The sequence below is a fragment of the Vulpes lagopus genome, chromosome 9 (genome assembly GCF_018345385.1).
Source record: "Vulpes lagopus strain Blue_001 chromosome 9, ASM1834538v1, whole genome shotgun sequence".
Classification (NCBI taxonomy): domain Eukaryota; kingdom Metazoa; phylum Chordata; class Mammalia; order Carnivora; family Canidae; genus Vulpes; species Vulpes lagopus.
The window spans coordinates 48,542,347-48,555,093 of NC_054832.1; the positions used below are offsets into that span (position 1 = coordinate 48,542,347).

The window sequence follows — 12,747 nt, forward strand, 5'->3', positions numbered from 1 at the left end:
TTGATTAATATAGTGGTTCTGTTTTTAGTTATTTTTAGCAAAATAGCAAATATTAGGAAGCAAGTACAAGGCAAAGCGGACCTTCTACTATGAGTTCATGAGCTTTTGACCAAACTGAGATTCTTAAGTCTGGAATGAAGGAAGCCCAACAATCAATTCCGACTAATGATCCACTTGAGCTAGACCACAACAGATCAACTAATCCAATCCTCCACAAAATAGAATCAAGTGGTGGTCATTGGGCATTTATTGACACTGGACAGTTAAGAAAGAGTATAAGCTTTGGAGTTAGATCTAGATTTAAACTCTAGGCTTATGGGATGTAAGCTTCCATTTACAAGTTTTGTAACCTTAGGAGGTGTCTTCACCTCTAGAAAGCCTTCTTCTAACGCAGAATACAGATTTTAATGCCTAATTTGGTTACTGCAGGAATCAAATGAATTAGTGCATGTAAAGTTTTCAGCACAGCCTTGAGACATACTGGACCCTCGATATATGGTACTTTAAAAAAAAAAAAAAGCTCCCTTTCAGTAATAGCTCCTTCTGCCTGGTAGAGCATAGAATGGAAGCATAGACTCTCCCCACAATGTTCATGAGCCATAGTCCACTCTGTGGCTGGGGCAGTTGGCCATTGTAAGCCAAAAAGGGACAAACAATGTGTCTCTAGTCAGCTTTGCTATTGCACCTAGTCTTCCTCTTCCTTCAGGGAGCCCAGGCACCTCAGACAATTCTAGAGTGTGAAAGGAGACACTCCCTAATGACCACCATGGCATGAAAAAGCATTACTATGGAAGCTCATTTTTCTGCTTGTACTCCTTTGAGCAAATTTAGAGCCTCAGATATGTGGATCCAGCCAGAGTCTGACACATGCTAATTGGTTTTCTTTGCCTACTTGGAAAGTCCCATAGATCTCCTTATCACTCAACAGGTGGCAATTCTCACCTCGGTTCTGGCTTAAACTGGGTTTACAAGAATTGTAGGTGTAAGAGGAGAATTAGGGGATCACCCATCTCATAGCTCACATAGAGGGTATAGCAAAAAAAGCAACTGGACATGGGGCTCATGATGAAGTCTTGATTTCTTGGCTTCTTACTAGTTGTGGAGAAGTCCCTCAATAGCTCTCAACTACAAAATAATCATTTTTACTTGATAGGATTTGTGTGTGTGTGGTGGTGTGAAAATTGCTTTAAAAATCATAAAAAAGGGGGAGCCTGGATGGCTCAGTCAGTTAAGCATCTACCTTTGGCCTAGGTCATAATCCCGAGGTCCTAGGAGGGAGCCCCGCATCTGGGTCCCTGCTTAGCGGGGAGCCTGCCTCTCCCTCTCTCTCTGCCTGCTTGTGCTCTCTCATTCTCTCTGTCAAATAAATAAAATATTTTTTAAATAAATAAAATATTTTTAAAAAATCAAAAGAATGATTTCTATTCCAGTAGAGCTGAATTTGATGTGTAAAATAAATATTGGGCTATCTTCAATTTCAATATTAATAATACTGTCTCCATGGGCAGCCCAGGTGGCTCAGCGGTTTAGCGCAGCCTTCAGCCTGGGACATGATTCTGGAGACCCGGGATCAAGGTCCGCGTCGGGCTCCCTGCATGGAGCCTGCTTCTCCCTCTGCCTGTGTCTCTGCCTCTCTCTCTCTGTGTCTCTCATGAATAAATAAATGAAACCTTTAAAAATAATAATAATACTGTCTCCAGTTACGAATTCCAATGTTGCTCTAAAATGAAGGACTTTATTCTCATCCTGTGTGTCTATGAAATGTACTTTATGGATAGTATATATTACAAAGAATTAATTTTCCAATCACTAATTCTAATTTGCAATTACTAGTTGCAATCATTCTGTAAATGTACCCATTATTCTCCTTACTAAAATACTGTTGGTATTATTGCTGAAGTATCCAGCAAGTGTGACATTGGAAATATCAAGTGCACAAATCCAATTTTACTTTAGGAAACCCAAAGACTCATAGGGGATATTATTCAGCTATATCATCTACTCACATGAAGGAAACAGGGCTTGGTTTTATAAAACCTACCATTTTGATATTTCTCTCTTACAATATAAGAAAATGAAACAATTGGAACTGCTCTGACCTTTGTGGGCTTTTTTTACGAGCAGCTTTTTTTTTCTTAATTTATCTACACTTCCTGATAGGCAGAGATGATGATATAGTGGCCTATTAAAGGCAGAGAAGTTTCTATAAAAACCCACAAGTGGTAGTTTCAGTTGTTTACCGCATGCTGACTCTCAGTCAGTTATTCCAGGTATTATCTTTGTTTGCAGCAAAGAAAACTAAGTAGAAGATCATGACGAGCTCCAACTGGGGATATGATGACAAAAACGGTAAGAGTTCTTCTGTCTGTGTAGATCAAAGTAATAGCTCTTTGCCTTTCCCAATAAAAGAGGTATTGAGCGGGCACCTGGGTGGCTCAGTGGTTGAGCACCTGCCTTTGGCTCAGGTCGTGATCCTGGGGTCCTGGGATCAAGTCCTGCATCGGGCTCCCCATAGGGAGCCTGCTTCTCCCTCTGCCTGTGTTTCTGCCTCTCTCTGTGTCTCTTGTGTATACATAAATAGGGTCTTTAAAAAAAAAAAAGAGATATTGAGCATTTTAAAAAATAAATTATATAAGTAAAATAAAATAACTTTACAGTCATAGGCTAAAGGTTTGAACTGCCTGACTTGAATGACTAAAATAACTTTGCATATACTCTTAGCACTTGTCCTTTGAAATACGGTTGTTTACAAAATGTGCTCTCCATCTCTTCCTCTCTCTCAATCCCTCTCTCTCTATATGTGTGTGTGTGTGTGTGTGTGTGTGTGTGTGTATTAGAAGTCTATTACTGATAGTAAAATATTTATAGTTGTGTTCACAAATATACTATTTTATAGGATAGTATAGAAAAGTGCATTCTCAAATGTTGAATTTTCATTAAGCTAAACAGAATACCATTTAATATGCCTGAATAAATTGTAGTCTAATAAGCAAAGAGCTACTTATACTCCTAAAACTTAGAGTCAAACACTTAACAAGGTTTTGATCGTATGCACGTGTTTGCCTTGGTAGGTCCTGAACAATGGGGCAAGCTGTACCCCATTGCAAATGGAAATAACCAATCTCCCATTGACATTAAAACCAGTGAAACCAAACATGACACCTCTCTTAAGCCTATCAGTGTCTCCTACAATCCAGCCACAGCCAAAGAAATAATCAACGTGGGACATTCTTTCCATGTAAACTATGAGGACCATGATGACCGATCAGGTGAGCCAAAAGACCTTTCTGATTATATTGTCTTTGACTCTACTAGGAAAATTTAAACAATAAGACTTTAAAAAACACAAATGCCATCTTCAGTCTTTTTGTGCACATGTGTAGTGCATATGTGTAAATTTGTGCACTCTGGTGAAGCATCCTGGACTTTTGCAAAACCCCCAAGTGGTAAAGATGATTTTTGGAACCCCACAGCTCTTTTTTAATTCTTCTCTTCCATAACACCATTCCATCTCTTCTGGTCTCTAGTAACTTTACATTCACTTCACATTCTCTGAATAGACTGAGTTTTTTCCAAGAAGTTCTAATAAGCCATCACAGTGAATACAGAAACTGAAAAGGCAAATATTTTCTGATTGGAATGAGGATGGAGGAGCACAATAGGAAAGAGAAATGGAGTGAAGAACAGATTTACTTCTTGCAGCCAGAAAAATGACTCTATCATTATAAAGTGCTTGGGTACCAGTAAGAAAATGAGTCATACGTAACCTTGCAAGATTTATTCTGTTCGTAAGTATACTCTTCTATCTCCCTCTCCCCTACAAGACTGTAGTGACTGAATTCTTCACACCTCAGAACTTAGCACATTTTCTGCTATACGGTAAGATTTTCATAAATGTTTCTTAAATAGTTTATTAAATGGGCAGCCCAGGTGGCTCAGCAGTTTAGCGCCACCTGAAGCCTAGGGCGTGATCCTGGAGACCCTGGATCGAGTCCCACGTCGGGCTCTCTGCATGGTGCTTGCTTCTCCCCCTGCCTGTGTCTCTGCCTCTGTGTGTGTGTGTGTGTGTGTGTCTCTATGAATAAATAAATAAATAAATCTTTTTTAAAAAAGTTTATTAAATGATAATTTCATAAGACAGCTCTACTGACAAAAGGCGAAACTTGTTTTAGCACTTTCCTGCAAGGTTCTGAGCCTAAATTTCAGGCACCTTGGGGCTACATCCATTGTTAATATTAGATTAGATCTGGTATTATGTGTGTTTAATTAATCATATGATTACATAGACTCTTGAAAATTACAGTCATTCAATATCAAAATTTTTAAAGTGACCCCATTGCCCCACTGGCACTTTCTCTTAGTCCCTGGACAGGCATTCTCAACAAAGTTGTCAACATACACGTTATGTCTTGACTAGTTGCAAAGTATGTGATGTGTAATTTGTTACTCAAAATAAATTACTAAAGATCTTAATACTACCTACATAGTCTTTGTTGAAAGAATGAATGAATGAACTTGCAAAGTTAAAGCAGATTCAGGAAAATCTCTTTTCAGGAAAAATTCAGGGAAAGCCCTGTAAAACTATAATTTGCTCACCTTCCCATATACTTCCTTGGCAGCAGAAAAAGGTAAAATTAGGGGCACCGATGTGGCTCAGTTGGTTAAGCATTCAACTCTTGATCTCAGCTCGGGTCTTGTTCTAAGGGTTGTGAGTTCAAGCCCCATGTTGGGCTCCACACTGTGTGAAGTCTACATTTAAAAAGAAGAGGGAAAAAAATTAAAAAAAAAAAAAAAGAAAAGGAAAAAAAGAAAAAGATAAAAATTACAGCTCATGTGCTGAGAACTGTATATAATAACCCAATGCAATGGTCAGGGACACATCATACATATAAATGCCATCATCATGGATATAAGGGAGAAAATCCCACAAGAAAAAAACTTTGGCATTAGTGTTTGTTCTTAGTTCTAGCTAATCCAATTTAGTGTTGGTTTATATTCAATGCAAAGATAAGCAGGAGCTTGTGATCATAAAACTAATGGTAATTCCTTTTTTCTTCTAGTGCTGAAAGGTGGTCCTCTTTCTGCAAGCTATAGGCTCTCTCAGTTCCATTTTCATTGGGGGAGCACCAATGACTATGGTTCTGAACACACAGTGGATGGAGTCAAATATTCTGGAGAGGTAATATCACTTAGTAAGTGAGAGATAATTACACTGAGAATTGCTTTCAGAAGCAGCTGCTTGGTTGCATAAGTCACCATTATAAGGGCCCCAAAGGAATGAGCCTTCTCATCCCTAGAAGGAACTCCCAGACCCTATTAAAATCAAACACACACAAACTAAGTTTGGTAACAGAAGGAAATTTTTTTGTGTGAAAAAGGCAACTTGGAGTTGAGCTCCTGAGCCCAAGAATCATCACTCTCTTCAGGATGCCTCAAAAAACTGTTACCTTCACATCAGGCTAGGCTCAAGAGGAGGCTAATGCTTTCCTTTAAAGCTCTGACTCTGAGCTGACCATACCATTTGCTTCCTATTCAAATGTTCAAATTTGGACACACCAATTTCTAAGAAATCTAAGTCAATGATCTTCTCATCTACTTTAAGAAAAATAAAAATAATCCAAGCTAGAGATTAGAGGTGCTTAGCCACAAAATTCAACATGTGACTGAGGCCAGGAGGGAAAATGAGAGGGAGAGCAGGAGTTAGGGCAAAGGGAGGAAAAGGAGAGAGAAGGAAAAGAGAGAGAGAGAGAGAGAATGTGGGAGAAAGAGAGCAAGCAAGAGAAATTAGGTAAGTGGTATGGGGAGAATTAACTAATGTAAAGTAATATGATTGACCAAGTGATCACTTTACATTAGGAGATCAAAGAAGGATTCTTTCAGTAATAGCATTTGTGTTCAGCCCCAATTCAAGACAAAAGGCTGCCATTGACAGATTACAGGGGACATTCCAGAAAAAATCAGCAACTAATGCAAAAACTTGAAGTTATAAACTGAATGAGGAAGTATAATCTATGAGATGTGCTGAGAGATGGCTGTTGATAAGTGGGGAAAGTAAGAAATCAATGATAGCTGTTGTACTTTTTGATTGAGCAATTAGGTAGATGGTGGTCCCTTTTCCCAAAATGGGAAAATTAAAGAGTTTTGGCAAGGAAGAAGTCAAGAGTTGTATTTTGGCCATGTTCAGTTTGAGATATCTATTAGACATCCATGAGGGGATATCAAGAAGATACCGAGATGACATACTGGATATTCAGATCTAGAGTTCCATAGAGAGGTTAGGCTAGAGATAATGATTCGAGAGGTGCCTAGATGTGCTTAAGAGAATGTGTTTTGGGCCAAGACCCTCAGATTGTCCAGGAACCCCTTCTCATAAAGTTAACTAAAAAGTACCTCACCTGACAGGTGTTATTTCAGTTCTGTTGAAAACTAGTTAGTTGGAATTCCTGATCTTTTCATACCAAAACAATTTTTAAAAAGAAGTAATACTGAATAGTTATGATATTACGGGAAAAGAAATTTTATTCACTGGTTCCATAGAAATTGCAAATTGCTCGCTCTACTCAATGAACATAACCCTTCTTAAGAGTGAGAACATAACCCTTCCTATCTGCTAGACCCAGGTTCACATAAATGTTATCTAAGCCAAATACATCTTCATCTATTAACAAGTTAATTTACAACGTTCTGTCTTCATAATGGAATAAATAACTAATTGACCACATTATTATTTTTAGCTTCACCTAGTTCACTGGAATTCTGCAAAGTACTCCAGCTTTGCTGAAGCTGTCTCACAGGCTGATGGTTTGGCAATTATTGCTGTTTTGATGAAGGTGAGTTACAGAGAGTTACAGAGATCGGCTAACACTATTTCTTACCAATCAGACACCAAAATAGTATAAAATAAGGCAAAAAGATATTTGAGTCTTTCTTTTTTGAAAATTTTTCCATTCTACTCATGGCTACAGGTGAGCAAACAGCTCCCTAGTACTTTGCTGCTTTGATTTCTGTTGGCTTCTACCTTCTTAAGAGAATTAAGTTTCAGGTAGGGATAGGATGGGAAGGTGTTGGAGGGAGAGGGAACTTCTATATTCCAAATTTTCCAAATTCCTTTTCCTCTAAACTTCCTATTTCACAGGCTCAGGAATTTACCAATTTAATGCATCATTAGGGAAAAAATATTAAGAGGATTATTGTCCCATAAAGAAAGTTCAGTTAAGGTTTAAAATGGCTGGTGTTGCTTAAATCCTCTATAGGAGAGTCCCCGAAAAGTTCTATAGGGAAGTTATTATTGAATTGAGTATACTTGGGTCTTTTGGGTTCTGCTCCCCAAATTCCAATGTGCAGATATCCCCCACACCTCTAGCAAGCAATTCTTGGACACCAGCGGGCATCCAGAAATTCAGCTCAATTTTGACAGTGTCCATGCAGAGATAGCCTCAGGTTCCACAGGTTGAGGGTTCAGACTTACAAGATTGCAAGTTCCCCCGCCCACCTCCGGTGTCAGTCTCCAGCCCACATTGTTGGTGGGGCTTCCGACTTGACTGACTATAAATCAGAGTTTCCCATGACCTTTTTCTTGGCTTGGAAGAGGTTAATTAATTTGCTAGCACAGCTCGCAGAACTCAGAGAAACATTTTACTTACTAGATTACTGGTAATTACACAAGGATATAACTCAGATGGAAAAGATGCATAGAGGAAGGTATGGGCAGAGGCAAAGAGCATCCTTGCCCTATCCAGGCCCACTGTCTCCCCTGTATCTCTCCTAATTCACTCATCTGGAAACTCTCTCTACCCAGTCCTTTTGGGTTTTTATGGAGACTTCGTTATTTACCCATGACTGATTAAATCATTGGCCTTTGGCAACTGATTCAAGCTCTAGTCTCTGTCCCCTCTCCCGTCCCCAGAGGTCTGAGGGTAGAGCTGAAAGTTCCAACCCTCTAATCGCATAGTTGGTTCTCCTGGCATCCAGCCCTCATCCTTAGATTCAGTTCAAAAGTCCCCCCAGTCAACATAACAGAAGATACCTTTATCACTATTACTTAGGAAATTCCAAGGGGTCTAGGAGCACTGTGTCATAAACAGGTTTCTTATTATAAATATCGCACTTAGGTGGCTAACTTTTGGAATTATAGTGATTCTAGTTAACTTTTATTGATCACTTACAACACACCAAACACTGCATCAATTATAACTAATGAAACAGGCCCAAAGTAAAAGGTTGTGTTTTGTGTCACAGTTCCTGGATTTTGCAAAGTTCCTGGATTTTGACTTGTGTGTCCTTGAACATCTTGACCATATTAAATTAAACTCAAGCTTTTTGTTTGCCACTTTCCTTGTGCTGGGGCCAAACCACCAACATCCCAAGAAGTCAGCAAGAAGGAGAACAGCCTATCGAGAGAACTGATAAAAGTGAACTTTTGCATAGTGACCACTTCACCTGCCCAATCAGTGAAGTGCGAATCCCACCTTGCTGGTCAGCACACATGAACCCTTCTCAAAAACTACTTATGTGATCTTCCTTTTCTTCCACAAAAACCCTGAGTCTCTGTCCTGAAATTGGAATGCTGCTTGGGTTTCTACCCCAATCTGTGTGCCCCAAATTGCGATTCTTTGATCTCCAATAAACACATTGCCCCTTGAGCCAGTTTCTTGTTTTTTGGTTGACAGCAGTTACATATCATGAACAATTCATTTATAGAGCACAAGGGCCCGCAAGGACCTACGCCAAGCAAAATTCCCTCTCTGAAAGCAGAAAGAAAGTGTCTTCCCTTCCTTCAGTTACTGTTTTTAATCGAAAAAAAATTAGCTAAACACAGTTTGACTTTATTACAATTTCTAACTCATATTTTTTTTTATCTCCAGATTGATCAAGCCAATCCAAAACTGCAGAGAGTGCTGGATGCCCTAACCGCAGTTAAAACCAAGGTCAGTAGACTAAATATGTTAGTTTAAATCAGAGGATAAGAATCCACAGAACTACTGAAATCATTTAGTCACATATTTGAAGTGGAGAGTAGGAAACCTAGAGCAGAAGCTACCAATTTGAAAATCAAGGTACTACTTAGATATTGTTTGCTTCTGGGAAAGTCTCTGACTAAAGCATTTGATTTGTTTTGATTTTTTTTCTCTTTCCCAGTTATTTTCTTTTATCTATCTATTTTAGCAGGATGAAGTCTATAGAAGAACAGGTTCCATAGCCATTTACATTTTCTTTAAAGACTATATCCAACTAAAAAGTGATTTTTTTCCCCATTTCATGAAGAAAATTGTCTGTCTCTTCAGCGGTACAAAAATGCAGGAGTTAAGGGTATCCTTTTGAGATACCATTAATATGCCACTCACAAACAATCAAAACAAAAAATAGGAATAAATGGAATAAGGCTAAAACATAACCAACGTGCATGTTAATAGTTTTGCCACGGGAACAGTAGCTGGCATCATTCCTAAAGAAATAATAAATGTCTTATCCTGGAAGTGAAATATCTTTTAGGGTGTACATTATTTTAAAGCATTTTAATCTTTATGTCCAACCAAATGAAGAAGGAAGAAGATTGGTTGGCCAAAATGTCAGTGTAGCAAATTTTCAGTCTTCTATTACTTTTACTGTTTATATCTACAAACACACCAGTGTATACTGTGTAGTAGAAAATTTAAATTCTCAGCTAAAATATCAAGACAACATATACACCAAAATAATATAACATAGATATCATATATGTATATAAGTATTTTAAATCATTATATAATAATATATTACTTTTCTTTTTTCTTCCAGAACAAACGAGCCCCATTCACAAATTTTGACCCTGCTATTCTCCTTCCTTCATCCCTGGATTACTGGACCTACAATGGCTCTCTGACTCATCCTCCCCTTTATGAGAGTGTAAGCTGGATCATTTGTAAGGACAGCATCGGTATCAGCCCAGAACAGGTAGCGTATCAAAGGTGAAAGAGGGAAAACTGGTAGTGCAAAGCACGAGTATCACTTCAATTCAGAGCACTAACGGGGAACATTATGACATCAAATAGATTTTTGAGAAGTTTGTTGTCTATCCCTAGTGGAAAAGATTCATTTCTGACATGGCTCTGTTGAACAATCAAAAAGAAATGTGTATTATAATGCTGTTTTATACTTTATGTAGAAAAAAAAATGGGAGATTCTGAACTCCTGCTGTCTTTTCCAATGTATTAAGGGAAAATCCAGCCTTGTTAAGTGTCTACCTAGGAGTCTCATAAGCAAAGAAAAGATTGTCCCTGGAAGTTCTACTAAAATTTGGGGGAAGTATGGTTCGCAACTGACATACCATGAGAGTTGACAAAGGGTTTTCGTTCTTCTTTGAAACTTCTGTTATTACCTATCCAACAAAATATGTCCTTAATTATTGTTTATGATAATAATAACTGCCTTTGATTGAGCGACCTCTTTTACTAGGTGCCTTACATACATGTTTTGCCAGCCAATTCTCATAACACACCTATAGGACAGGTGATGTCTGTAGCCTACTGGTAATGGACACTTACTTTTGAGCTTATGCTACATGCCAAGCACTATTCTAAGAACTTTGTATCTATTAACCTATTTAATCTTCACAACAACCCAATGTAAGTAGCTGATGGTGTTTCATATTTTTCCTATCAGCTATTTAATGGGCCTGTTCCATACTACATTATGCATGTATAATTTCACCTATATTAACTCTATACTTAGGATTGAAACGTTGAGGGCACACCATTTTTTTTCAGGTGTAGTCATTATTTTCACTTTTGGTGGAGCCAGCGATTTTTTTTTTCCACATCTCCGTGGTTTTATAGGCCAGTTGATATTTTTGTGGAACTCTTAAAAAGTTTGTCTACATTCAATGACAGGGGTTTTTGGGTAATTTTGTAAGGTGATGTCTTAAGTAGAAGGTAGGAATATATTTTGGGATAGGAAAGTGATTATTCTGAGAGCTCATAAATTATCATACATTGTGGCTTAAAAAACAAGCCTTCAGCCATAGCTTCAGTCACTCTAAAGAGGTTAGATTTCTAGCAGAATAGGACATAAATAGAACAAATTGATGGTTGCAGATGGGAAGGGGTTTGGGGATGGATATAATAGATGAAGGGGAGTGGGAGGCAGTTATGGAATGAATAAGTCACAGGGGTAGAAAGGTATAGCACAGTGAATACAGTCAATGTTATTGTAATTTTACTATATGGAAACTCAGCCAAGGTTGACATTCTGAGAAAGTTGGCATTCGAATCCAGTCAATCATTAACAATTAAAACCAAATACCTAGTTCAAATAAAAATGAAGGAATTTTTGACTTCCTCCCTTCCCATTGGTGAGACCATTGCAATCAGCAACTTAGTTTTCTAAATATCAGTGCATTACTAATACTGGAAATAAAGTCCTTTGTATAACTTTAATAGCCTTTGATTCTTTAAATATTTTATCCTTCTTCCCAGCTGGCTCAGTTCCGAAGTCTTTTGTCGAATGTTGAAGGCGACCAAGCTGTCCCCATTCAGCACAACAACCGACCACCCCAGCCTCTTAAGGGCAGAATAGTGAAAGCTTCATTCTGATGGGACCAGGAGGGAACTTCTGCTTCCTCAAGGAGCACTGCCCTGCTTCTGACATAATCCAGTACAACAATTTTTAAGAAACACACTTATTTCAATACTAGCAAGGCAGCATAGCTGCAAATTTAATCTGTAAAGCTAAGTTTTAATTTTTATTCTTAATGCTTAACTCAAATAATAATCTATAAGCTTGTGAAACTTGTGACTGAATTCAAGTTTATTTTGTGGAATTCTCTATGATTGCAATTAAAGTATACTGAACAATTTCTTAGTGATTTGTATCTGTTTCCATTTTATTCAGTTTAGCTGAACTAGTAAAATAACTTTATCCCTTTCTTGTCTATTATGTACCCTATTTTTTTATATTAAATTTCTGTCCCATTTACATTCAAAAATCTTAAGTGCCCTATTTGGAATATTATTTTGCCTCAAATGTAATAACCTGAGAGTAGCTTGAGACGAAATATTGAGAAATTCATCTTCTTACTCTTGAAGGCTATACAGCTAAGATGACAACTATATATAATATTATTATACTGGCCCAGTATTGCTATAATTTATGTTTTCTGTGATAAAAATGGTATCTTTTAGATGGGAAGATGTTGCCTCTGGTTATTGCTTCCACTTTTCCTCCTCCCATTAGCAAAGCCAATGGCCCTCCTTGCCCCCATTATCATAACTAGTTAGCTTGAATAGAGAATCTGTAATTCAAAATTTGAAGAAAATTCACCAGTGAATCATTTATAAAAATGATGAGTCTGGGATCCCTGGGTGGCGCAGCGGTTTAGCTCCTGCCTTTGGCCCAGGGCGCGATCCTGGAGATCCGGGATCGAATCCCACGTCGGGCTCCCGGTGCATGGAGCCTGCTTCTCCCTCTGCCTGTGTCTCTGCCTCTCTCTCTCTCTCTCTCTGTCTCTCTCTCTCTCTTTCTGTGACTATCATAAATAAATAAAATTTTAAAAATAAATAAATAAATAAAAATGATGAGTCATTTGGACTTATCATATAATATCATATTATATAATCATATAAAAACAATGGTCTTTAAGTCAGACCATCCCTTAACCTGAAGCCAGTTCTTTCTGAAGTCCTATCTACATCCAGAATTCAAATCTTTTACCTAGTGTATAGTCTTGTGATTTATTTCAGTTTCCTTATTGGTGACTAAATATAAAAAATC

General features: G+C 37.9%; 1 protein-coding gene across 1 annotated transcript; it reads left to right on the forward strand.

The window, feature by feature from the left end:
* The first annotated feature begins 2,234 nt into the window (after window positions 1-2,234).
* Window positions 2,235-12,248, forward strand: CA1 (carbonic anhydrase 1). The gene is made up of 7 exons (XM_041769353.1): window positions 2,235-2,349; window positions 3,072-3,269; window positions 5,061-5,179; window positions 6,735-6,830; window positions 8,865-8,927; window positions 9,778-9,933; window positions 11,454-12,248. Exons 1-7 carry the CDS (start codon window positions 2,313-2,315, stop codon window positions 11,568-11,570), a joined length of 786 nt encoding a protein of 261 aa, XP_041625287.1. The 5' UTR covers window positions 2,235-2,312; the 3' UTR covers window positions 11,571-12,248.
* Window positions 12,249-12,747: the final 499 nt, after the last annotated feature.

Bases quoted from the DNA above. Each gene is read 5' to 3' on its own strand.
- CA1 (XM_041769353.1), top strand. From the start codon at position 2,313: ATGACGAGCTCCAACTGGGGATATGATGACAAAAACG. The intron at 3,270-5,060 runs GTGAGCCAAAAG...TTTTTCTTCTAG, and splicing joins GGACCATGATGACCGATCAG to TGCTGAAAGGTGGTCCTCTT. The intron at 5,180-6,734 runs GTAATATCACTT...TATTATTTTTAG, and splicing joins GAGTCAAATATTCTGGAGAG to CTTCACCTAGTTCACTGGAA.